A 27,879-nucleotide genomic window follows, 5' to 3' on the forward strand; every position below is an offset into this window, starting at 1 on the left:
GTACAAAGTACCATTTTCATCGGGTTGTTCTCCTTTCATTATGTGTCACCAGTCAGGTTTCTGGGGATGGTGGCCCTAATGCCATTTTCCCACAGGCCCTGTGGTTTTCGCCTACGGTTTTGCATGAAGCGCTGACTTTTATGGACACAGATGTAGTGTAAGGACAGAGGAGCCCACTGTGTGTTATCTGTTCCAACTCTGCGTTGGTGACATCACATCGATAGCCTGAAATCTGCCAGGGGGATGTCTTGGGGTGGGACTCAAGAATTTACGTCCCTAATGTTCCCAGGTGATGCCAGTGCTGCTAGGGCAGACCCTGAGGGCCCCTGCCTGGAATCAGTCTAAGCCAGCGACTTTTTCTTGGCACGAGGGCAGGATGTCTCTTGCCGTCCTCCTGCACCTCATCCCCCTGAGAGGAGTGACAGGGGACACCTGGGAGAAGCCTCATGCTCGATGTCCTCCCTGGTGCCTCCACTGGCCGGGAAGAGGCACCTCTATCCTTCTAGAAGGGGACACAGGCGACTTCACCCTCTCCCGGGCTTCAGAGAGTAGGAAATGCGCCTTGCTGAGGCTAAGTGGGCATTAGGTCCTCTCAATCTGGGCTCGCATCCCAGCTTCTGCCCTGTGACCTCGTGCTGATCACTGATCCTCTCCAAGCTGCAGGGTTTTTTGTCTGCAAAGTGGGACAATAATGCCTCAGTTGATGTATTATCGTGAAAATGATAGGAGGCGATCCCTAGACACTCAGGGAGGGGCACCAGTCACAGTGCTCAGGTGAGCTCACGTCGGAGAACCACGGCTCTGGCCACACAGCCCGATCACCAGCCCCACCGCTCATTTGCAGAGACTCTGAGGCAACTGGGCGGTGGGTTCTCCACTTTATTCCTCACAATAGCACACAGTGAGCAGAGGATCCTTGTGTCGCCTGCCTTCCTCTCGGGACTGGGTAGAGTCACGGTGGGCAGCAAGAGAGGGACCCTAAGCATTCCCTCTGCACATGTGACCTGCTGGCCGGCACCAGTCGCACCGGGACAGCTGGCTGTATATGCACCAACCTGGGTCCCCCACATCTGCTGAATCAGAACCCGGATTTAACACTCCCCAGATGACTCTGGGGCACGGGGTATTTGATAAGCAACCGTCCAGCACACATTGACAGAAAGACCCCAGGACAGAAGGAAATAATAAAGAGATCATTAAATGGGAAGAGAAACAGAACTCCTGGGCTTAGGCTCAATGTGCGTCCACCAGTCCAGCCTCCTTCCCACCCCTGCCTGCTCTTGGCAAAAGGATTGCCTCAGGCTCATGTGTTACGGCCTTTCTGAGCTAGGAAAAGGGTCTTGGGCTGGACTCTTCTCTGGTGTCATATATTAACTCGTTTACTGCTGACAACACAATGCTGACACTAATTGTTTTCAAATTCATTCCAGGGAAAATGCTCTGGGAATTCAGTATCTGATCCCACTAGTTACAAGGTCAGGTAGTAAAACAGAAGTCATTAAAACACATGTTCCCAAGGAGCTAAGTAAAGAATTTGAGTCCCCATGCAAACCTCTCCCACTTAACAGGAGTGTTTTATCAATGCCTTTGCTTGTCAGTCTTTGCTGCTTTCACCAATGTAGACACATCAGGACAAAGTTCAAGGGCAATTAGCTGTAAAATAAAACTGCAACTCTCTCAAGAGATGCGTCCAGGAGAATGACATGGGAGGACTGCACTATCCCCTCACCCCACTAACCGATGGGGATCTGGCAGTCAAAGCAGGTAAGAGGAAAAGGGAACCAACAAGATGTGGATGGGGTTGGTTCTTCAAACAAAATGATTTGACTGTCAAAAGATGAGTAGTTCTTAAGAAAATTAATGAAAAGGATTTTTACCAAAGTGGCCATATATGAATACTGAGGAAGTCAGATGACATAAAATAGCATCATTTGTAGCTATCTTTTTAAAATTTTTATTTATTTATTTGACAGAGAGAGAGAGAGGACAAGTAGGCAGAGAGGCAGGCAGAGAGAGAGGGGGGTAAGCAAGCTCCCCACTGAGCAGAGAGCCCGATGTGGGGCTCGATCCCAGGACCCTGAGATCATGACCTGAGCTGAAACCAAGAGTAGGACGCTTAACCCACTGAGCCACCCAGGAGCCCCGTAGCTATCTTTTGAGTTCCAAGATAATTCTGGCTGTTTTTGTTTTAGATAGAAAATACAAATGACCTAGGGAAAAAACGGGAAAGTAAAAACGTAAAATATTACACAATCATAATAATGTGGGCTAAGACATGAGGGAGAATAAGAATATTGATCTAAGAGACTTCTTTAAAAATAAATTATTTTGTATGAATTTAGTGTAATCTCTTATTTTCCCTTTATCCTTGCTAAGGTGGATTTCCTTGTTGTTCTTGTTATATTATCTTCCTTAAAGAGTGAAGTTAGACTGACTTGAAAATATGGCCTATATGTTTTACCTATTTCAAATTTCCAAAATTAAAAATAGGACTGAATACCTTCTACGATCTGTTGGAGGACCCAGAGAACACAATAGCTTATCCTCCTCTTTACACAAGGTACAATCTTTGCTAAGTGTTTTAAAAGGCTGATAGGGTTTGATATTGGTAAGCTTTTAATGCAACATAATTCACTCACAGCAACATGGTTCAAAGTTCCTTTTCCCATTTCCTATTTGCACATTGGGCACTCCTATCGGTTTTAGCTTATGATTTCCATCAGAAGAATGAGAGATGAGCTTTCCTCCTTCCAAGCCTATCTTCATCTGGGAGAACAATCTACCGGTTTTGCATTTGTGGGTGCCCTAGAAGGAACACCCCGAGAGTTCCAGTTCATAAAGGCCTTCCCCACAGGAGGCTCTTTCTCCTTAGAAACTTCTTTTGTTGAGGGGCGCCTGGGTGGCTCAGTCGCTTAAGCGTCCTACTCTTGGTTTCAGCTCAGGTCATGATCTCATGGGATGTGGGATGGAGCTCCACGTCAGGCTCCGTGGCCAGCTAGGAATCTGCTCGAAGACTCTCTCCCTCTGCCCCTCCCCCCATGCATACACATGCATACTCTCTCTAAAGTATATGGATAAACCTTAAAAAAGAAAAAAGAAACTCCTTTTGTTGCACACAGAGCTTTTTCTGCAAGTGGACATCAGTGGGAGCTTCCCCATACTTAGGATGCTCAGGTCCATCTGGGAGGCAGAAAGGGCCTCCCACCCCCACAAGGAAGGAAGCACCAGCCGGAAGTGAGTACCTGTGATCCTGAGAACAAATGTAAATGATTCCGGTCTTCAGACAAACTTCAGAAGTCCAAAGCTCTAAGAAAAGGCAGAGAGGGGGATCTGCAGTAAAAGATGATTCAAAGCCTGACCTGATTAAATCTTCAGATACTTCAGGACTAAGCGTAAACAAAACTGATGGCAAAAATCTAACAAGATAATGCAAAACTCAACTCTAAAGTTTGGGCATCTGGTCTCTTGTCCTGATTTAATAAATTGGAAAGGTACTGATTTCTTCGTCTCTCATGTAGATTGGAAGGATCTAAAACATGGATTCCATTTGGCTCCCCCATGTCACATCACTGTAGGTCCCTTCAAGCTCTAAAAGGCAGGTTATGGGGCAGGCCAAGGCCCCAGAGGCCTTTCTCACTGGTTGGGATGGCCCCTCAGCGGGGAAGGATCTAAAAACCACCTTCTTGACCAAACATCACACCAGACCCGTCACCTCTCTAGAGGAACAAATTGCATCACAGACAACGCAACAAATATCATTTTGCAGACTCTACTTCCCACTGCACTCTATGTCTTCTACTGGAGTGTACCTTTATATTCTCTTTCCTTCTACAGTTTCATAGAACTCCAACTTGGGTAGAACATCTCTTTCAAGCCTGGTTCTGTCCGCCCTGAGATCCATTCCTCAGAGCAGACTCTGACCTCCTGGCCGACCGCCCTGCTTTATCGCTGCAGAAGCTCACAGCTGGCTTGCCATAGTTTCTCTGGTTCCCTACCATTGCCCTTCCAAGTGGTCTCAGGAGTGATGCTACATTTCTTTAAAGATTATTTATTTGACAGACAGAGAGAGAGCGTGCACAAGCAGAGGAAGTGGCAGGCAGAGGCAGAGGGAGAAGCAGGCTTCTTGCTGAGCAGGGAGCCTGACATGGGGTTCAATCCCAAGACCCCAAGATCATGACCTGAGCTGAAGGCAGACATTTAACCAAAGGAGCCACCCAGGTGCCCTGTGAGTGATGCTAGATTATTCTTCCTAAAACCTCACCCATATGAGCATGATGTGAATGCCTGACCCTCAGGTTCAAGGTCCTTTTCAATCTGATTCCAATTTGCTTTCTAGTTGAGTCTCCTCCCAAAGCTCGTTCTTCCACAGGTCAATCAGGGCCCTTCAGCACTGTCATCTGCTTGCTATTTCTTCTAGTTTGGTTTTAGTTCTCCTGTCCACGACTCAAAATCTTCCACATCCAGGCCGAGCCATGCCTTCTCTGGGCAGGTGGTGATCTCATTCTACTTTAATAAAGGATGCTTGTCCCATTTGTTCATTCAACAAGTCCTTGCTGAGGACCTACAGAACGCAAGGCACTGTTGTCGCTAGCTCTTCACTCTTCGATTGGTACTTTATCATGCACTTACGAGAGTTAACGTTCACCAGCGATTCAGTGCCCCGGGCGGTGTAAGTGCGTCCCAGAGGCCGTGCTCTTCCAGCCTCTCCATGCCCTTCATTGTCCTCAGTTCCTCATGGGAGCCAACGAGGCACAGAGAAAGGACATCATCTTCCCAGCCAGGGTACGAGTTGGCACTCGGGCTCCAGGACCGTGCTTAGCCACGACGCTGCTCTGCCTCCCACCATGTGACCACAGCTGCCTCTGCTATGGACCACTCTCCAGCATTGTCACGTTTCCACTTCTGCCTGTCCTGTCTCCCCAACATTGCTTTAAAGGGTTCTGAATCTCTCACGGACCATAACCTTACAGCACTTAGTGAAACCAGGGTCACAAAACCATGATAAGATTCTGCTATTAGATGTGGGAACCATGGAAGTGTGCCTGTGCCATGAACTTATGTTGTATAGTATTTGGGGACAACATGGTAAGAGAACATGGCTCCTGTTTATAGACACTTCCAACCTCAGTTCTGAAACCTGCTTACTCTACAATATGACTATTACAATAAAATGTCTGACATTTTCCCCTTATAGTTTAATGCTGCCTTCTTAAAGAAATAGGGAAAACTCAGCACCAGCCTGAGAAATTTGGGAAAGGCAGGAAACCACACCCTTAAACTCTGCTCCATGGAAGGGCTGGGACATGGGCTGTGGCTTCCTGGCTCCACCTTGCCCGTGGCCTCAAGTTCACCAGGGGTCCAGCCACTGGGGTCCAGCCACCGGGGTCTAACCACCAGGGTCCAGCCACCAGGGTCCCAGCCACTGTAGCTCCAGCCCCCAAGGCTCCAGCCACTGGGGATCCCACCATCGGGGTCTAACCACCAGGGTCCAGCCACCAGTAGCTCCAGCCACCAGGGTCCAGCTACCAGGGCTCCAGCCAGCGGGGTCCCAGCTAGCAGGGTCCCAGTCATAGGGTCGCAGCCAGCGGGGTCCCAGCCACAGGGTCCCAGCCACTGGGGCTCCTGCTTGCTTCATCACTCTCCCCACTCGGCTTCATTCGCTTTGCTAAGTAAACTCTTCCATCTACATTTCCTCAGCCACTGTCTAGTTTCATAAAAGCAAGAAGTGGCCACAGTGCTTTCCTATCCAAAAGTGGGTTTTCCACCCTCTCACCACTGAAATGCCAAGTGGCCTCGCTGGCCCGCCCCCACATTACATTTCCAACCCAGCGTGAGAGGAAATTAGGTACGGGATCAGGGAGACCTGAGCCATGAAGAATCAGTCTTCGGGGATCTCCGCAGATCCACGCCCCCAGTGTTGCTGTACTTGAGGTCTACATAGTAGATTTTGTTACGTGGTTTAGTCTAGGACTTTGGGCCTTCTCTCTGTTCTTCCAGAAATGTGTTTGGACTATTTAGTTAACAGCACTCCCTACTTATCCCTTACCAGATTCGATGATGAAACACGATTTCTAAAATGCTGACTGCTTTTTAAACTCCACATAGAAATGAATTCCATATTGTGCACCTAAAACCAAAATAACATTGTCAAGTAGATTTAAGTAAAAAATGTAAAGTGTATTAATTTTTCAGAGCAGTTTCAGGTTTACAGAAAATTGAGCAGAAAGTAAAAATGGGTCTCATATTCTCTTTCCCCTGCTGCTCCCGGGTTCCTTATTAGTGGCCTCTTGCATGGATGTAGCACACTTGTTACAGCTGATGAACTGATATCGATACATTGTTATGAACCAAAGTCCACAGTTTACATTAGGGACCACTCATGACCCCGTATACTCTGTGGGTTTTGCCAAATGTCATATGTCCACCACTATGGCATCATACAGAGTTGTCTCACTGCCCTAAGTACCCCTGTGCTCCACCTGCTCATGCCTCCCCTTTAACCCTGATCTTTGTAAATCTGCCAAGTTTAGCCTTTTCCAGAATGTCATAGTTAATGTAATACAGCATATGATCCTTTTACACTGGGTCCTCCCACTAAGCAATAAGCACTGAGGCTTCCTCCATGTCTTTCAGTAACTTGATGGCTTGTTCCTTTTCAGTGCTGAGTAATATTCCATTGTCTGGATGTAACACTTTATTTGTCCATTGGCCTACTGAAGGACATCTTGATTCCTCCCAGTTTGGGGCAATTATGAATAAAACTTCTATAAATATCCCTGTACAGATTTTTTTACATAAAGAAAAAAAATTTTAAGCTAAGTTGTTTAAAAATAAAAGTATTACAGGAGATGCCACTTTTGACATTCTCACTCTTGTGACTGCTAACATTAAGATGGTGTTACCAAGGGGTACCTGAGTGGCTCAGTTGGTTAAGGGGTGACTCTTGATTTGGGCTTAGGTCATGATCTTAGGGTCCTCACACTCAGTGGGGAATCTGCTTGAGGATTCTCTCTCTCCCTCCTCCTCTGCCTCTCCCCTGGCTCACTTGCTCTCGCTCTCTCTCTCTCTCTCTTTTTACAGATTAAATAAGTAAATCTTAAAAAGGGGGAGGGATTGTTACCAAACCTTAAAATAAAAGCTCTGGTAACATGACTACTGCAGCATATTTCATAGAAAAGCTTCAGAGACATTCGATCTGACTCTAGATGCTCAGAGACTGACATCCACATGTTAGGGAGTGTTCAGCTCCTAAGGCAGAAGAAAAGAAGGTAAAATGCATGTAGGAACACACTCTGGATGAATGACAGAAAACCCAAGTGCTAACAGAGCCTGAAAAAAATAGAGCTTTGTTGCTCTGAGATGACAAGAGCCAAGGGAAGCTCCTGCTGGTCTTGTCATCCAAGATGCCCGGTCGTTCTGTCCTTCTGCCCACCACCAGTGCTCGTGCCATCTCTGTCTGCCGTCTTGATGCTGTTGACTCATGGCTGCAAAGTGGGTGCTGTGGCCCTCAAGCCACACAGATGGGAAGGGCTGGTGCCAGCACACATGTGCTCCACGGAGGCACAGGTCTCCCAGAAGCCACTGTGCACACTTCTTCGGTTTGCCCCTCATTGACCAGGCAGCCTCCCATGCCACCTCTGGAGGGAGGAAGGCGATCACTTTGTTTTTCACAGTTCTGTGATTGAGGAAATCCAAGGAGAGGACCCTGAAAATGGCTGTTGGATTAGCTAAACCCAAAGGTTTGGAACTGCTGGGAATAAACAACCACCAACAAACTCAACATAGCTCCATCTGGCCCATGCTTACTGTCTTCCAATCCCCAAGGATCTCCTTGCTACCCACGGCGAGACCTGGCTGGAAAGAGATGCTAAGATGGGCTGTCGGTTTCCAAGACACCTCCTCCAGGCTGCCATCCCACCCCTGCTCAAAAGCAGGTACATGAAACACGCACAGGCAATCTCCTCTTCTTCTAGCCCCATGGCACGTTACAAGACCCAAATCTTCCCATTCCCTGATGTTTAAGCTTGAGCTCTGAATGTTGAGTTGGAAGGAGAGGGAGGAGAGAAGAGGCAAAGTTCATTGTAATGGCATTTCTAGTTTGTTTTCCACTTCCACTGCTTCAATATAGTCCTTGCTATCTCCCACTTGGATCTTTGTGATAACTTCCCAGCTGTTCCCTTTGCCAGCCTCCTCATATCCCACCCATTTCTCCTAGTACTTCCAGATGAGTCTCCCTGAACACAGAACTCACTCCCAAATCTGCTGCCTCCCCACCCCCTGCCTCACAGAGCCCCAACACCTTCTGTCTCACCATCCCCAGTCTGACTTCATGCCCTGCCTCTGAGCTTTTGCTCATGCTATTCCCTCCTCCTGGAATGCATTCTCCTTACAAAAATCCAGTATTTCCTTTCACAAACCATAGAGAACCAGACACTGATCCACATTAGACTGTTCTCAGTTGGGGTTCATATTAAGGCATTCGAAATGTGCTTTAAGAATTATTTCAAAGATCAAAACTAATACTACACTCCATGTTAACTAACTAGAATTTAAATAAAAACTCGAAACATTAAGAGAAATAGAATACAGCTAAGCCAAATAAAAATTATTTGTTATCCTCAAGGGAAGGAGAAAGGAATTATTTCAAAGAAAAAGAAAACTACGTAAAACCAGAGAATTTAAAGAAGGTATATTCTGGTAACACACTAACAAGTAGTACAGACAAGGTATTGTAACAAATGAAAGCCAAGAAGCTGCCCGTTCCTATAGCTCTATGTCCACAGATTACACGATGTAACAATATTCCCTTCCATGATGTAACAATATACACTTCCATGTGTATGAAAGTCTCTGAAGCTCTAAAGGGCATGGTGTGCATTCCCTTTTGCTACAATTGTTCAGCATATGCCTTAATCTGCAGGCCCTCAATGGCAAATCTGTAAAATGGGAATATTCATAAATTGGACAGACAATGGGGAGACAGACCGGGAAAACTGGTGGAGGTCTTTCTAGCTTTAAAACCTCCCATATTGTTAGCTAGGTAAAAGCAAAACAAAATAATGTTTTGTAAGTCATTAAATTAGTTCATAATAGCAGCAGCATCTTTTCAGCAATGTCTCCCTAACTCCAGGAAGCACATGCCTGACACACATGGGAATCTGGGGTCTGGAGGGGAAGGCAGCACATGCCCCTACCTAGAACTATTTTTTTCTCCATTTTTTGAAAAAGAATTCAAGAAAAGGAATCAGGACCCGTGGCAATTGCTCTCCAGCTCACTCGGTCCTTTTTATAACCCCCATTTGGGTGACTCTCTTCTACGGCATCTTGTGGTTTAATTGTTTCGAGTGGCTCTACTCAGCTCCAAAATTTGCTAGTGTCTAGAACCCTAAGAATGATGATGAAAAATGCACAAGAAAAGCAATTTAGATAGACTCTAAATTGGCCAGTCCACACCATCCCACTACTACTCACTCTCAGGGCCCTTCTTATTTCCACGAGTAGAGCGACTTTCCCTTCCATCAAATGTAAAGAATATTTTATAACTTTCTATTAAACGTGTGATGCAATTCATCAGATTCTGCGTCTTCGTACGGTACTCACTTGACTTTAAAAACAGCTGTTTATACAAGGAAATAGTAAACTAGAGGATTTTTTTCTTTCCATATACTTCTATGCCCATGAGAAGTCATGTTTGCTGGAGCATGGAACTCAAAAATGTCATAGAATGAAAGGAAGCCTGGGGTCTTAAGACTGCCATGGGAAAATGGTGGCACATTCAAACATATCTTTTCCTTAAGTGTGATTAGCTGCATGAGTCATGAGTCAACCTCCACCCTCTCAGAGCTGGTGATGAGTGAAGGACCGCCCAGAGGTTTGAAGTCACAGTCGGCCACGCGCCTGGGTCAGGACCAAATCCAACAGCCGCCCACCTCTGTTTTCTAGGAGAGGAGTTTTTGCCCAAACATAGTCCTCACTCGTGGTGCAGAAGGCCTGGGCTGTCGGAAGGCAGGATGCACTGGGCAGGATGTCAGATATGGGGCTAGGTAGGGGCTGGGAATTATCTCGAACACCTGCATCCTAAGAAAACGACTTAACCGACTCATTCAAGAAACATGTATTATTACTAACCATCACAACTAACATTTGCCGGTGGCTCTTCTGTCTCTCCATGTGCTAAGCTCTTCCCATGAATTATTCTCTTTAAGGCAATTTGACTCCAGAGCCCAGCAGGGTCCAACTCAACACTACTTTGCTCTAGGATCTCCCTATTAATTAAAGACTTACTGCCCAGGGCACTGTGCTTGGGCATTGTGAAAAGAAAATGGGTGACCTGCGTGAGACAGAGGCCCTGCCCTCTAAGAGCTTAAAAGCTTTTGAAGGAGGGAAGCATGTTCAGAGACAAATAATAATACAGAAGTGGCAACCATCTTTTTTTTTTAAATTTTATTTATTTGACAGAGAGAGAGAGATCACAAGTAGAGAGAGGAGGAAGCAGGCTCCCTGCCTAGCAGAGAGCCTGATGTGGGACTCGATCTCAGGACCCTGAGATCATGACCTGAGCTGAAGGCAGAGGCTTAACCCACTGAGCCACCCAGGCAGCCCGTGGCAACCATCTTTAACCCGGTTTGCTCTTAGTTAGAAATATGGTTTGAGGGAATCTGAATGAGGCCCGTGCCACCCTGGAGACCCTGGCTTCAAGTCTAGTCCTTTCTCTTGTCTCTGCGCTGTACTTTTTTTTTTTTTAATTTATTTGACAGACAGATCACAGGTAGGCAGAGAGGCAGGCAGAGAAAGAGAGGAGGAGAAGGCAGGCTCCCCGCTGAGCAGAGAGCCCAATGCAGGACTCGATCCCAGGATCCTGGGATCATGACCTGAGCCGAAGGCAGAGGTTTTAACCACTGAGCCACCCAGGCACCCGTCTGCGCTGTACTTTTAAAAGAAGTTTAGGCACCTGCGAAATCTGCTGGGCCTTGTTTCCCAGAGCCCAGTCTGCATGTTCACCACGTGGGTCGTACTGGAAACATTAGAGGCCCGCGTGTTCCCGGGATGGCCACGTGGGACAGCTGGGAGCGCAGGGTCGCAGGACCCTCTGCGCTGGCGTGGCGGGGACGGCCGCTGGGCTCCCGCACTGTGCAGGGGGACGTGCTCGGATCCCCATCTGAGCGCAGCAGCATTGCCGACTCAACACCTCTGCCTCCGGATGTTCTTGGCAAACCTCATACGTATATAACAGAGTACGAAGTCTGCAAAGTGCTCCGTGGAACTGGAAGCCAAGGTGAGGCCATTCCTAAAAAATGTTCAGCTCCCCATTTCCACCCAATAGTTTCCAGATTGGCAGGCAAGAAGCTGTTTTCTCCAGAGCTGGGTGGAGTGGGGACAGGAGGAGCAAAAGACGGGACGGGACTGGGAGGAAAGGAAAGGTCATTTCAAAGTTCTTGGCTTTTATCTCTGTCTGCAATGGTTTAGTGAAGATACATGAACAATTGCAGTGTTTTGCCATAAAAATGTAATGAGCCCTTTATAATGACCCATGTCCTCCCCCTAAAAAGTACTGCATGGCATTCTATATGGATTAAGTCAGAGAAACAGGCTAATTTATGAGTTTTTGCATTCATTTTGGGAGACTGGCTATCTTTGAGGCATCTGTGGAAGTCAGCCTCAAAAATGGATTCCCTGAGTAAATTCCATCCAGACCCTCTATTTCTTGGAGACAAGAACATGAAGAGAGTAAGGAGTACTTGCGGCAAGGGGTGGGGGGTTCCAGCTGGGCCCCCAGGGAAAGGCTGTGCTGCTCAGGCGGCCCCTGGAGTAGGCACACTGCCACATCTCCAAGGCCATCAGAGAAGGGTGGGCGAGATCAACAAGAAACAATAAAGGCCACGGAAAAGAAAAATGGAACTCTCAAAATAAAAAAGTAAATTAATAAAGGCTGACTACCCTAGAAAGACCGAATTAATGTAGTGAGAGCTACTGCAAAGACATTGTCTGGGAGCAGGGCACAAGGTGTTCAACGAGCAACCCCCAGCGATGCAGATGAAAGGACCAACAGTGAGGGGGTAGGTCTGCAGGGAGCGAGGGGGAGGACTGCTGGAGGGAGCGGGAGGACTGCTGGAGGAGAGGGAGGACTGCTGGAGGGAGGGAGGACTGCTGCAGAGAGAGGGAGGACTGCTGGAGGAGACGGAGGACTGCTGGAGGGAGCGGGAGGACTGCTGGAGGGAGCGGGAGGACTGCTGGAGGGAGCGGGAGGACTGCAGGAGGGAGGGGGAGGACTGTAAGAGCCAGGGGGATGATCTCCAGAGGGAAGGGAAGGATCACTACAGAAAGAGGGAGGATGGCCCCTATGAGAAGAGGACCCCTGGGAGAGGGGGAAGACTGCAGGAGCAAGAGGAAGGGCTACCACAGTGAGGGGGAAGACAGCCCAAGAGAGGGAAGGACCCCAGGAGAGGTGGGGGGGAAATCACGGGAGAAAGAAAGAGGATCACCAGCGCCTGTGGTGGGAGTTCTAGTTGCGGGAAAGAGACAAAGGGGAAAGGGGAAGACAAAACATCACAACAAACAGCAACTCGTTTTTAGAACTGAGGGAAAACAGAAGCCCTCAAATGAAGAAGTCTGCTGACTTCCAAACAGGATAGAATGATAAGCCCACACCTGGACAGGTCCTCATTAAATATCAGAACACTGGGGACAAGGAGCAGCTCTTTGTCATGAACAGGTAGGGTGGACAATAGCCAGAAACCCAGTGAAGATGTTTAAAATAAAGCAACAATTAAGCCAAGTTATATAGGAAAGTGGGGGGAGGGAGGGAGGAGACTGGGAGAAAATGCAGATGGGAGAGAAAAGGAACAAGCAGAGACCTGGGGGTCCCTGGAAAGGTGGGAGGCAGTGTGTGCCTGGGAGGGCACCCCACAAGACAGGAGAAGGAGACCGGGGAGAGACACCAGTGATAATGGCAGATATAGCAGAAGTTCACAGGTGATGCCCCAAGAGAAGGAAGGGTGTTGCTCAGGGTGAAGACGGCTGGGCAGGCCGAGGGCTGGACCCTAGCAAGTGCCCCAGGAGCTTGCACATGGTCTACCCCAGCAGCGCCCTTGGTCTGCTGTGTGCCAGCTGTGCAGGAGGAGGAAGGAGGAATGGCACTGACAGTGAGCAGGGCAGAGCCAGCTCCAGTCCTGGGACCATGATCCCCTCCCCCTGGGGCCTGCCAGCGACCAGGGTGTCAGGGGACCGTACAGATGCAGTCGCTGAGCACCCATAGCCCAGTACTCATTTACTAGTGATCACGAAGACGCTTGCGCCCACTGCATTCCAGCCCCCGAATGATCCGAGTCCATGCAGGGGACTGTGACCAGGCTTCTGGTCCTTGGGACCAGAGCAGACGATGACTCTGCACAAGCTGTTCCTCTTTCGTCTTTGCAAAATCGGGTCCTGTCCTACTAGACAAGGGGGCGAGGGCCGCCTCGAGTAGTCACACGAGAATGCTGTGCCTCCTTTACCAGGCTGTGCAAACCTGGGGAGGTCCACAGTATTATAACGGGTGACTGGGGCGGGGATGGCGCCCACCGGATTAGACCTCGACCCACAGACATGACCAAGGTTGCAGCACCAACCTCCACTCCCCCAGTGTCTGCTCGGACAGGCCTCTCAAAGCTTGGGAAAAGACTAGAAGATGGTCTGTCACCCGAGCACCCAGAGCCCCCAGGGTGTCCCCAGGCCCTGCAGAGGTTCCCTGGTCTGGACAGTGAGCCTCAGGGTCGGGCTCTGCTGGAGCCCACAGGTGGTGCAGCCACAGAACCCAGGTCCTCAAGGAAGACATGCTGTCTTCAGAGGGAAGCCTAGGGAGCCCGCCGTGAGGTCTCCCTTCCAGAAATCCCACAGGTCATGGGAGCCTCCATGTGCATCTTCTCTCTCTGGGCATCACATGTGGTGAAAAACTGGTCCGTGGACAGCAAAGGAGGCCACCAGCACTGGCTGCCAACCAGCACCCGTGCCTGCACACCTGGACATCCCCCACCCTTGTCACTTTTTCAGCACGACTGCTGCTCCCACCGTATGGCCCTCTGACCTCCACATTCGGCGTTGCTCCCACAACAGCACGGGCAGATGAGGAGGCCCAGAAAGTAAGAGGCCTGAGGTTTGGAGGCTAGTGGTGATGTGCCTGAGTTCTGACCCCAGGTTCAAGGGCTCCTGGGCCTGTCCCCCAAAGGGCCCCCTCTGCCAGGAAACCCCTCACAAGGAAAACCAACCAGGTGTTGGGGGGCGGGGAGGCTGCGTTACTGACCAGTTACCTCACCCACCACCGAATCCTTCCCCTCACCCGGCTGCGCCTGCAGCTTTGCCTTCCCACACCACTCAGGCGGGTTCGCATGCAGACACATCCGTGGAGGAACACGTTTTCCACTGGGCCCTGTGAGTGGATGTGATGTTTTCCTGGTCTCTATCGCCTGACACAGAATGTCAGCTGTGCCTGTTTCCATACATTTTGCAAAGTGTCAGGATGACACTTGTCAGAATTTTAGCTTCCCAGGGGGCTGGGGGTGATCTCATAACCCATCCTGTGCTAGTCCAGCAAAGAAAAGATCAACTGTGTCTGTCAACGTCTCTCTGATGCAAAGACCAGTGAGGGGCCCCAAGCCATGACAACCAAGCTCATGGTCACAGCCCCGGGTGGAAAGGATCTGCCTACTTTGTGGCCTCAACGGAGACACCTGTGGCCAGCAAATTAGCTGTCCACAGTGCCCCACGGTCGTGCAGTTATGTTCACAGTTGTGTTCTGGACGTTGACTCTGATGAGTCATCAGCTAAAACATGAAACAGGCATGTGTGTAATGCACACACACACACAGACACACACATCCCTGGGTTGTGACCACTGTTCTAACTACCTGATCGTAGACATAAGATGAGTTACCAGTGCTGGTAAGAAAATGCAGCTAACCTTTCCAGCCTGTGAAGTGCAGGTTTTCAAAATTAATCAAGAGTTGTGTTGGTTTCTTCACCCCGCCCTCTACTGTCTGTCTCACACCCTTGCACACAGGCGCACCCACACACGTGCTCTCGCACAAGGAAGGAGCAACCGCGTTTCTAACACCGACCCAGGGCAGCTCCCAGTGTCAGGCTCAAAAATGCGGCTGCCTTGCTCACTGGTAACCTCCATGGGAACCGCACTTCACAGCCTCTGGAATACCTCTCCTCCGACAGCCTCTGGTCGGACACCTGTGCGGGCCTAGTGTGGATTCGCTTCCCATTCATAGGGGATGAGTTGGTGTTAAAAAAAAAAAAAAGAAAGAAAGAAAAGAAAAGAAAAAACCAGCATGAGCAGAACAAATTCCAGGTCCAGATCCTAGCTCTATCCCAGAAGCTGTGAGACTTCACACGAGCTATGGCGACATCTTTGGGTCATAATTTCCTCTAATAAGTGGGAGGATATAGGACACCCCAGAGGACTGTGGCAAAGGCTTTAATGAAAGCATCCAGCAGAAACAGAGGCAGATATTTTACCAAGAAAGAAAAGAGCCAAAGAAGGTGACCCAAAGCCACGCTTCTGACACAGGGACGCAACTGTGGCTGGCAGGTGAGCCCCCAGAGCCCCTTCCCCAGCTTTTAAGCCTGGGAACTCCAGGCCTCACTTCCTGGACCACCTGGGGCTCGTGTGTGCGTGCTCGCTCTCTCTCTCTCTCTCTCTCTCTCTCTCTCTCGGCAAGCCCTCTGGGGGCACCTCACCTGGCTAGACTCTCAGGACCCGTGCTGTGCCTGTAACTCTGGACTCACAGCCCCGGGTCACAGCAGGTGGTCAAGGTTGGAAGGAAGGAAGAGCGGGAACCACACGGCCAAGACCCGTCAGCCACAGAGAGGGGCCTGGTTTCCTGGCAAGTGAGACAAAAAAGCAAAGAGCGTGACCTCTTCGTTTGAGATTCACAGGTGCAAAGACTTAGCTACCTGCCTCACTATTTTCTCTATTAGTGCCAAGAAATTACTCATCTCATCTATAAATGTTCCCTCTACAACTGAACTAACTTCCTTGTTATCAAACCTGCAGCAACAGGGAGTGAACTGTCGGCGTCTCCTCGGATCATTCCTGTCCCCTTGTCCTGCCTAAGCCAACCAGGGGCAACCTAGAGTCAGGATCTGCTGGATCTGCTGGAAGATCTGTGGGACCAGATCCTCGTGTCACACCTGGACGTGCGAGGAGAGCGTCCACACAAGGGAGTCATCGAGGCAATGAGGGGAGAAAGTTCCTCAGGTGGCAGAGAGGTACGCACAGCCAGCCAGGTTTCTCACAATCAGAGAAGAGAGTGAGAAAGGAAACATTTAGAATGAACCCCGGAACAGTGGATTAGAACAGTAGTGTTGGTATGACCTCCTGGTTTTGAATAGACAAACACACAAAAAATCACAGATGTGAACGTGTTCATACGCATGGGTATGTCTCGGTCTTTCTACATAGGGAGACACAGAGAAAGACATCCAGGCTGAGATATTTGTCCAAAGATGCAGAAGCTACCTCAAAGGAGCTCACACTCACCCAGCCTGGGACGATCTGAGCTCGAAATACACAGTGGCTGTTATGTGTCACAACCTGTGAAGAAAAGGGCAGCCAGAGCCCAGGTTCATATAAATGAACAAGCAAATAATGGGAATTTTGCAGAGGAAAGGAATGGATCCAAGTACCTTACTGCTCAGAAGGGGGCAAAGTGAAACTTCACAATGGAGAAATTGGAGGACACACCCTAATCGAATGACTGAGGGGGTCAGGGTGGACACAGTCGGTAATAGGCCCATCTGTTGAAATGCATTAAGGAAAACATAACCACGGCTATGAGGTTCCTCCCAATGGGCCAGAGCCTTGGTCTAACCATGAAGACATATCAGAACAACTTCGAACCAAGAGAGCTTCTGCAGAATAACTTGGTCATAATCTCTAAAAATAGCCAAGATGGTACAAGTCTTTCAGAGACTGACGAGCTGCTCCAGACTGAAGGATGCCAAGGACAGGTGTCAAGGGTGGCTCCGGACCCGATCCTTTGTTACTAAGGATGCTGTTAGAACTCCTGGCAAATCACGGTGGGGTTTGGGGGCTGGATGGTAGCAATGGACCCATGACCGGTCTGACTCGGACGCTTGTGCACACTCATAGAGGAGCCTGTCCTGTTTGTAGAAGCGCGCACTGAAGTACGTCCTCGGGGTCATGGCTCCTGAAGAAAAGAAGGCCGCTCTACTGTACTTGCAACTTTTCCGTAAGTCTGAGATCATGTCAAGATTTAAAAAGCAGTTTATAAAAATACAAATATCCATAGTGTTCATCATAGACAAGAAACTAGTCTAAAAGAATTAATGGGAAAAATGATTCCACTTACAAGAGCAATTTTTAAAAAAAGGGATAAGCTTTCTTAAGAATAAAGTTGGAGGAAAGGGCAGGATCTATAATGAAGAGGAGTGAGAACCACTCTTTAAAAGAAAACATGAAAGAAAACATATACCTATTGTGTCTTTTCAATGTTTACAAATTACATTTTCTTTTTATTCAAGAATAAATTTTAAAAACTGCAGCTGCAGAGAGCCCACTGAAGGAAACAGGATCCGAACAAGAGTGTTCCGTGGGCCTTACTGAGTGTGGCGAAAGCTGCCGTAAAGAAATCTCTTCTCAACGAAGGGGAAAGGCTGAGGCATGGACCCTGGTGTTAAACCTGAAGGCTCGCGCATGAGGAAGGAGGAAGGCTCCTCGCTGCCTCACGGACACATCAAGATGATTCAGCTCAGCCCAGCCCACGAGAAATGGCTCACTCCCTTCCAGAAGCCTCTACGACCCTTTGGATGGCTTCCATGAAGCCACTTGCTTAATGGCTCGTGTAACCCGTTCTTATCTCCTGCAAAGACTGTAAATTCCTTAGGGGCTGGAAACATGTGCTCTTGCCTACCAGCCATCGAAGGGGGGCTGCTTTGCGCACAGCGGACAGGAGACTGTGTGATGGGAAACTCCTTATTTCCTCTTCTCTCTCTCTCTCTCCCTCCAGCCATACTCAGACCAGATTGTTAACAGCGACTCATCAGTTAAGAACCAAGCTGAGTGGCAAGGGCGTAAAACAATAGTAATTGACTGCCTCTAGTTTTAAGAAGAGAACTGGGAAGTTTAAATCATCGGACCTGCGTTCTGAAAGCCATGGCTGTACCAAACATTTCCAAAGATGACTTGGCATTCATTTCCGCATATTGGCATGCAGGCAGCCCCAACATTATTTCTTGATTCATTTAATTATTTTACATCTTTCCCTATCCTAGCTAGACTGGTGCGATTTCACAGTGGAAGGGGAGAGGTGAAGAACTGTACACACCCACCGCACTTAATGTTAAACGTGGTCAAATATACAATAGCAAGTGGTGTCTGCCAGTGCGCCGATCGAGGCACGGATGGGGGGCAGAGGGGTGAAGTCCAGCCTCCTGGGCTCTGAGGGGATGAAAAGCTATGCTCCGTGTCAGTGGAAACCTTAAAGAATCTGGCTTAGAAAGAAAGAAAGAAAGAAAGAAAGAAAGAAAGAAAGAAAGAAAGAAAGAAAGAAAGAAGTAAATACTGGCCAAGCACATATAGATTGAGAATGAGACGTGTAAACTTTCAAGCACACAGAAGTGATCTTTGAAAGCAGAGCATGCTTTCCATTCTGTGGTGGCCGGCGGAGCACATGCCCTTCCTCTCACTGACGGAGCTGCAGGGAAACAAGAACTCTCCCTGCCCCGAGGACTGACTGTGTGCCAGGAGGGAGAGGGGCTCCCTCTAAGTCCTCCCAGCTCCCCGCAGCCAGCAACCGCCCTGCCAGGGGTGCCCTAAGCGTGGACCTTCCTTCCCACCTGTCCTCCTGGTGCCTCTCCTCCCGCCTCGCCCTGCGGGATCCACCGCACAGGTGTGTTCCGGCCTCAGCCACGAACATAAAGTCAAGTCATCTGTTGACAACCCACTCTGAGCTCCTTCCTGGAGGGAAAACAGGAATGAAGACTTGATCGTTCTCTTGAAATGTTCTGCAAGCTAGCTGGGGAGCCAAGGCTCAGAGGCACAACCCAGGCACTGGCCTGGAAGGGGCTGGGAGCAGGGCTGCCCTGTCAGAGCTGTGACCCGACAAACCAGCGGCGGGAGGCCTTGCAGGGTCCACCGCGGTGACGCATTCCTGAGCACAGAGCCTGAGGGAGACACTCCTTGATCCAAATGGATTTGCTTTAATGTATCATTTTTCACCAAGAGGCCACAATAATTCTGGCATCACAGGACCACCGTCACCAAGACAGCTGTCAAACATGGTCCAGAGCCCTGACTTTGCTACCTTTTCAACTCACAGTAGGAAATGAATTTTACAACAGACCAAATATCCGCACATGTCACTAAATAACACTTCCCCAGTCTGCTGAATCTGCTCTGACCCTCTTGCCTCCCCCTCTTCTCCTCCTCCCCACTCTCCCCCTCCCCTGCCCTCCCCCTCCTCTCTTCTGCCCCACTCTCCTCCTCCTCCTCCTCCCCACCCCCACCCCCCACGCCGGCTCCCCTCCTCCCCTCCCACCCACTCATCCTCTCCTCGCCTTCTCCCCCCATTCCATTCAGTTTTTAGAAATCTGGTTGAGACTCACTAAAAATAGATGTCATGACTCACAAATAGGTTACTACCCACCATCTGAGAAACACTGTTGAGACCATTCCAAAATGTTACAGCTCTTTTGCACATGTTTTATGAGCGAAAGATAAAAAGCAGGTTTACTGCACTTAGTTAAGGTTGACTCAGGAATGTACTACATGAACAAATTTTCTTTAAAAAAAAGGAAAGAAGCATGCAACGTTCTGAAGAAACAGCCAAGTTCCTGGCATCCAAAGATTCGTGCGGCGCATGGGAAGGTGGGACAGAGCGGCAGAGTCTCTGACCCAGCGACAGCCGGCCTGGTGGGGACGGAACTTCCCCCAGAATATCCAAATACGTGTGGAATGACTTGGCGTGGCTTGTAATCGCAGCGACGCGGTCTTGCGTGCAAGGTGGCTGTTCTTCATCACAACTCATAACCTCTCGGACATCACGTCAATGTCCTTCTTCAACAAGACAGAGTTTCCTGGCGAACTGAAGCATTTTTGCTTATCGATTCTCCACCTTGTAAAGACGTTGTTGAAGCAAAACAAGTCTTATCCTTACATTTTCTTTCGCCTCCAAAGCACCCTGTGATTCAGTCTATTAATTACAAAATTATTCTTAAATAACACCATCAAAGTTGCTGGTAATGTTTTTTTAATTGATTCCCGCACGAGGCAGAAACCGTCCCTGATAACCAGGATGGAGCTTCTCATCAATGCACACTCGTGAGGCTCTGTTTCTCCACGTTGTCCGCCCTCCCCTGCCCCCGCGTACACTCTGAACCAGTGATAACTTAGTGGTCTATTGACTACACCATGTGTCTGTAACACGCCCCTTGTCTCTAGACTCCTTCAGGCCAATGGGGGAAAGAGGGCCCAGGAACCACTGAACAGGTCCTCATACACACTGAACCCGTGGCAAGCTGAGGACACCACTCAGAGCTCCAAGACCCGGGTCTCCCTGGTGGAGGTGGCCCCAGCTTCACGGAGGAGGCAGAGACGCAGCCGGGACTCCCCGGATATTTACGGTTTCCATAACGAGACACCAAATGGAGAAAGGAGCTCTCGGAAGAGAAAGGTCCATAAACCCTCACAGAAAGTTCTTGTCCATGTAGCTGAAAGGGGGGAACCTGGAAGGAAGGAAGGGTGAACCCGGATATCAAGGCTTACCTATATGTCGCAATTTTCAGTTGACACACCACTGGCACTTCTATTAGCTCCCAGAGTCTCCCTTGGGATCCCAGGGTGGCAGACCTTCATGCCAAAGCAGAGCGTTTGTGCTTAATTTTACTAAAGAATAAAAGGAGTGCTGGTGATTTCCTGATGGGAGACGGGGAGGAGTGGGGCTGTCTGTCTCAGCGGGGCGGCGGGGGGGCGCATATCTTGTTTGATGCACTCCTTATAAGAGACCATGCCCCACTGCGTTCTGCAAGAATGAGAAATTCTGTCTTTGGGATATTTTGGCTGGGCTAGCAGGTGTCGCTGCTCTTGGTTATAAGGGTCTGGCCTGGTGTTGGCCTTGTTATCTGGGGGAATGGATGAGGCAGGAGAAAGAGTTAAGTCCAAGGCTGTGGGTCCCACCACTCTACGTGTGACTGTCCCTCAAGTCCATGCGCTGCTCCAGAACCTTCCTGAAAAACCCTTCCTCTGTACTTCCTTCTCTTTGGATTTCACTACTTGTCACTGAGAGGGGCCTCACAACACAGACGTACCAAAGCAGGGACAGCCAGGGGCATGGAGTCCATCTAGGGGCTCCCCTTAAAGTCTGCCTTAGCCGTTTTCTGTGATACCTTCTGTGCATCCTACGTCTATAGGAAAGTTCCATTAAAAGGGGAGTGCAATCATTCACTCACACATTCACTCAGCAAATATTTACAGAGGACTTAATACTGCCAGGTTTTACTCTAACTTCTAACTTCTAGAAGTACATGGTAAAAAAAAAGGAAGGAAGGAAAGATGGAAGGAAGGAAGGGAGGGAGGGGGGAAGAAAAAGAGAAAGGGAGAGATAGAGGGAGAGAGGAAGGAAGGAAGGAAGAAAGAAAATGTTTCTGCCTTTATCAAAAACATATTCTAGGGATAGGCAGACCATAAAACAACAGTCAGCAAAATAAAAAAAAAAATCTCAGACAGCGTTTTATCCTACGAGTGAGACATCCCATCCCCACAGTGACCCCAAGGCCATGCCTGTTCCCAAGGACCCCGTGTGGCCAGCACTTAGAAGCTGCAGCGCTTACCCAAGGATGGTCTCCATAGAATCGATGGCACAGAATCTGTGGCAGTGGGGACACTGCATCGTCGTTCTGCCGAGAGTCTCACTCATTTCCCGCGGCTTTGCACAGGAGTGGCCCTGTTCCCAGCATCACTCTCAGGGACTTCATGAAATCCTGTCATTGGCAACACTTCAGTTCCTCTCTGAAATTTTTCTGCACTGCATTTCAGACAATTAAATAACAGGGACTTCAGAAACCTGACAATCAGACACCGACTGAATAACGAAGCCTGGAGGAAACGGGCAAGAAAAGAGCTTCATGGCGAGCAGGGAGCGGGACAGATTGTATTAACATATTATTAGTGGATCCTGGATTTTCCTTGTGTGTTACGACAAATCCTCCTTCCCCGTATACTCGAGACTCGTAATGAAGCCACAGTGAACTGCGAACACAGTGAGTGCTGCTTACAGGTGGGACGTGGCACCTCCGCCATTGCAGACACACGCCCAGCCCCGGTGGGTTACCATGGGGTCTGCGGTCCAGGGCGATCTGTCCACTTCTTCACACCGACACAACCGAGTCCTAGAGGTTCGACCTTCTAAAGTTATGGGCCAACCAGGAGACACACAACAGGGCGCCTTTTGTTTTCCATTCACGTGTAATTTCCTTTCTGGTCCGACTGTGAGAACTCTCGGACTCCCGGTCTCCATCCTTGTGTGTTTCTTTCCCTAAACTCCCCTCTCTCCTTCAGCATCTCCGGCACCCCACACAGCAATGGCCCTTCTGGTGGGAGCCAGAGAAGCCAACAGAATGACAAAAACACCTGAGCTGTAGCTCTTTGCTCTCAAACTTCCGTAAGAATGTTCTTCAACATCAGGTCTTCCTCCAGAGGTCATGCCCACTCTTTTATGTTAATGATTATAAATCATCCTTAAAAGATTTTTTCATAATAACAAAACAATGTAGTCAATTATTTTAAAAAATTAATCTGTTCGGAAAAAATCATTCTGACTGGTGTCGGGGGTGTCAGGGAGATGTAAGTCAGTTAACAATCTAGATATTTACCTGAAATGAGTTTTAGAGGCATAGAATGTTCTCCAAACCAAGAACCCATTAATAACACAGGGAAGGCACAAAACCCAGAAGCCACTGTGAGGTCAAAGAGATACACAGTTGTAGGAAACCACATGCTTGCTCCTGGCACTCACTCGTGGGAGGAAGGAATGGCGACCCACAGCCAGTGTCCCGGCAGCTCAGGATGTCTAGGGAATGTGAACCGTGAGTAGGTCATAGTTCCTACCCAGACCTGCCCCAGCAACCCTCCAAACAGAGGCTCCCCTTCAGGGCACTTGGTCGAAGCAGGAATCTGGAATATGGCATTAGATGGGATCTTAGCCAATTCCCTCAAAAATAGAAACGACTTATTTTTAAAACACTCATTAAATGTATGGAATGTCATAATGAGCAACAGACATCATCTTCATTCAAAAGTCGTCCCAAAAGAAATAAGAGTGAGACAATACACGAGAACCAGAGAATGGGCGGGAAGATGGACAGGCCAGGAGAGCAGGCTTCGCACCAGAGTGAGGCTGTGGAGAAACCAGGCTTTTTACCATGTTTCAGTGCATGGTGCTAATGACATGTCTTGTGGTCAAACCAGCATCCAAGTCAATAATAATTCCTCAAAAAGGGACTAAAATGAAGAGAAGGTGAAGAGAGTAGAAAACATCGGAATATTTTCCCAGGAAATAAGATCCATCCATAAAATTCTTCAGTGTTTTCCTCAGAGACTCTCCCCAAGCAGCCTTCAACACAGCCACCATCTTCACAGCTAACAGAGTCCTGGGACATGCTCTTGTGTCCAAGCTCAAAACAACAAAGAAAAGGAGAAGCAGAGCGAAAGAGAAACTGGGGCTGGCATTGTCATTGGCAACCAAACCCCTCTTAATGGTAAAGACAGAATCTTTAAAAGTTGAACATTTTATGCAACTATCTTTCATAGGTACAATCTGAACACGTGTTGGACTCAGCTGAGACCCATGAGGGGCGATATGCCGTCCGTGACTTCACACACACACACACACAGGCATGCACACGTGTCAGATAATTTCAATGGACATTCAAAGAAATGTTTAGCCAAAGCCAGGACAACACACTTCCTCTTCCTCTTTACTCAGCTAAATGGAATAAGATGGAATGATCACAGTCGGGGAGAAAACCAAAACCATCCACGTGTGTTCACAATGACCCAGGTATGACCTTACCTTGATCCCCATTCGGCATCTGGTGAACAGAAACTATAAAGGGGACAGCATACGGCACCATAGCCAGGAGATACCCACGTGGAATGAATGCCCACCAGCCATGACTGGGCACTGCGTGCACCCCGGCATAGACTAGAGGAGGGTGAGGACGTGAAAAGGCACGATGGATCTTTGTTCCGAGGTTCCAAGCTCCCACCACACTCCCTCCAGGTAGCCTGTACGCTGATCAGCTATTTAAAACTTTGGATCAAGCCAAGCTGCTGACAGATGGTCTTATAATCAATGACTACCGCTGAAATTTAATTTCCAATTGCCTTAATTTAATACACACTATAATATACTTTCAATGGTTAAAATGAATAAACACATTGGACTTCCAAGTCACTGGAACTTAAAAGAAGCCCCTTCTGACAGTCAAGGCCAGCAAGACCGATGTGAACACCTCGTCCGTTCTTCAGCACACATACCGCCAAGTCCGGCTGAGGGACCCAAAGGAAAGACAAGAGCAGCACTGACGTGGGGAGGTGGAGGAGACCCAGGTCCTCGGTCACGTGTGGGGCTGCGTGAGCGGAACCACCGGGCTCTCACACACCAGGTCTCACTGGGCCTCCCCGTCTCCCCAGGTCCACTCACCCGACCACATGCACAGAGATGTTCTGCCGCCCCTGTGGGCATGTGCCCTGGCTACCATTTCCCAAAGAAAAGCATTCATCGTCATACAGTGGTTAAGTGTTTACAGTCTTAATGGTTTCTACAGTTACATCCTTACAGGCGATTACCACGTGGCATTTTTATTTGCCAGATACAAAGGATACAGTGAAATCATTAGATATTTGCAAGCTCTAGAACTAAACCAATGTGTACAACAAGCCATTTCAAAATTATTAGAATTTTTGAATAATATAGATAGAGGGACTCACTGCCACCTATCCTGACTTGCACAATATATCCTCGGCCCGGCCCTGCTGCATTGGGGAATGTGCAAATTAGTTGCTACTATTAGTACAGGACTTCCAGAGCGTCCCTTGTTAAGTTCTAATACCAAGCATTCGCACAAAAAAAGAGGAGATAGGTCTGTTAAAATACAATTCTTGGGACACCTGGGTGGCTCAGTTGGTTAAGCAGCTGCCTTCGGCTCAGGTCATGATCCCAGCGTTCTGGGATGGAGTCCCACATCGGGCCCCTTGCTCGGCAGGGAGCCTGCTTCTCCCTCTGCCTCTGCCTGCCATTCTGTCTGCCTGTGCTCACTCTCTTTCCCTCTCTCTCTCTGATAAGTAAATAAAAAAAAATACAATTCTTTTTTCTTTTATAACTGGAAGTCATGTGTTCATTAGTTATTAAAAGGCTCCTTGTTGTTATTAACCACGATAATGAGGTCAGTTCCCAAAGACTTCACCAGCTGCTTGAGCAGAAGAACACGGTGCGTATCTTTGAGAGTGACCCTCAGGTCAAAACCGAACGCTGGAGGCAGAGCTGACAAGTGCATCCCATACTCGTGGTGATACCAAATCGTTCTTCCCAGAGATGGAAAAATACCAATCAGATAAAGCCACTTGCAATATTTGAATTTCTTGTCAAATGCCATTTTCCCAGTGAAATTAATTTAAGAAATGAACTGACTTTTGTTCTAGGATCCTACCTGAGCAAATAAAGTAAAAATATGGGCAGTCACTAAAATACAACCTATTTCTAGGTAAGCGGACAGCATTGCCCTCATCTATCTCTAGCAAATCCAAAATGCACTGTCCAAGGAAAGCCAACACCTAACCTTCGCTTTGACGTGCACACGAGCCATGCAAAAGGTTCCCAGTGGACACAAAGATTCATGTCTCATGTGCAGGAAGGACTTGGTGACTTTGGGTTTCTTATGACGTCAAGGCAGAAGAGCCATGACTCCATTTTGGAGACGCACGCCCTTGTCTCCTGGTGCTCTGCTTAGACCTGCACTATCACCCACCAAGACCCCAAGGCTGGGTTCTGGAAAGGCCAGCAATCACTCAGAACAACTCTTCCACCGGCCTGGATCCGGATCCCCACCCCTCCCCCATGAGCCCTCCCACCTCCTTTTCCACAGCTTAACCGACAGCACAACATTTGCATCCGGGTCATTTTTCCTTTGTCTTTTAATGACAGCCCAGGAAAAGCTTGACTGGTTCCTTTAGGCCTAGCTTTAACCAAATCCACAGTGCTTTCAGTGAAATAAAAGGTGTCTGTTTGGGTTTCTTTGATGTGGAAATCGGATACTCAGGTATTACTTTTGTTTCCATAGGAAATTTCCCATCTTCACTTTTTCCTTGGTATCATTCTGGGGAAAGGAGCACCTCACTGCTCTCATCACAACAGCTCTCCTTGGAATCACAACACATCCCCAAATTTGCTTCCAACCTCCCCTCCAACTTCAGGAGAACGCAAAGAGCCTGGCTGTGCAGAGGATTCAACATGACGCAACCCTTAGCATCCCTGGATTGGAGAAGCAAGGGAGAAGGCAGCATCCTCCCTGCCGTCCCTCACCGACCACAGGCACTAGGGGGACAGCGCTGGCATCCCACCCTCTAGACACAGGTGTCCGGCACACAGACAGAAATGCTGCCCATACTCCCCTAGGCCAGTCTGTCACACCAGTGCACAGGACAACAAGGCAGGCAGAGGACCAGGAAATGGTCAGCAGCCCCCACTCCACACCTCCCTGGCTTCTTCCTGGCTCGTCTCCCATCCCACCCCACCTTCCCTTTCTCCCCACACAGCTTCAAGTTCTCCCAGATTTGGGTCTCCAGCACCGGCTGGATCAGCTCGTACCCCCTACCCCCAATTTCCTGAAGACAGCACTAAAATGCCATTTGTGAGGTGGGGGGAAGTCTACTCAAGTTGCCTTGACAAGGGGAGCTGCGAGGAAGACCGGCTAGAGCATTCCTGCAGAGGATCTCAACTCCAAAAGGCTTCCCGGCCACTCCTTTTCCCTCTCCTCCTCCCCCTCCCCCTACCTTGCTCCTGGCGGCCGCGGCCCCCAGACCAGGCAGTGGGTTCCTCCTCTGGGCTCGGGGACTCTCCACCTCCTCCACCCTCGAGGGCTTTGCGTTTCTTCGACATCTCTCTGCCTGGGGCTGGGGCTTTGGGGGTTTCTTTCCCCACCCCCGGCCCTCCCCCCTTGGAGAGGAGAGTGAAGGTGGGGTTAGGTGGAAGGGAGTGAGCGAGGACGGAAGGGGTGGGGAGTAGAGACCAGGGAGGGAGACGGAGGGCAGGCCCTCCGGAGAGGCAGGAAAGGCAGGAGGCTGGGATGGGTGCAGAGATCCCGCACCCTGCTCCCCAGAGCTGCCCTACGTCTAGGGGGCTGCCTGCGCCGGCTAGCGCACTGCCTCCTTCCTCCTTCCTCTTCTCTCCACGGGAAGGGTAAGCTGAGAGGGGAGGAGAGCTCAGAACCCAGGGACGAGAGGCTCCTTGGGCCCCTGTGCTGATTTCTTCCTCGTCTGGGAGGGGGTGAGGTGGGATGCTCCGTATCAGGACCCCTGGCCCTGTCTGTTCATGCAGGAGTGGGGTTCTGGGGAGCACTGCTTGTGATGTTTGGTGGAGGATGTTTTCAATGGATTGCAAGGAAAACTGGGTGGAAGGAAGAAAATAAAATGCTGCAGAATGCAGTCCAGTGATGCCTTCAGGTGCTGGACACTCCGAACCCTCCTCCCCATGACATCATGTAGGCTTTTGCGAAAGGAGTTGGGAGAGGTGGGGGTGGGGGGCAGAGAAGAGTGGCAGCAGAGGTGAGGGGTGGGAAGAGGAGGAGGGGGATCTTGCCCCCATCCAGAACTCGGGAGGG

The 27,879-nt window shown here is 49.2% G+C and overlaps 1 protein-coding gene across 2 annotated transcripts in view; it reads right to left on the minus strand.

Annotated features, from left to right (window-relative positions):
* PDE10A (phosphodiesterase 10A) overlaps positions 1-27,290 on the minus strand; it is a 569,965-nt gene extending 542,675 nt beyond the window's left edge. For both annotated transcript variants that reach the window (XM_032837201.1, XM_032837200.1), the window contains exon 1: positions 27,053-27,290. In XM_032837201.1, the coding sequence (XP_032693092.1) occupies positions 27,053-27,158 (106 nt within the window). In that variant the 5' untranslated portion in view covers positions 27,159-27,290. The remainder of the gene's footprint in view (positions 1-27,052) is intronic.
* Between the last annotated feature and the right edge of the window lie 589 nt (positions 27,291-27,879).

This window comes from Lontra canadensis, unplaced genomic scaffold, assembly GCF_010015895.1.
Source record: "Lontra canadensis isolate GAN:19392208 unplaced genomic scaffold, GSC_riverotter_1.0 scaffold97, whole genome shotgun sequence".
NCBI lineage: Eukaryota > Metazoa > Chordata > Mammalia > Carnivora > Mustelidae > Lontra > Lontra canadensis.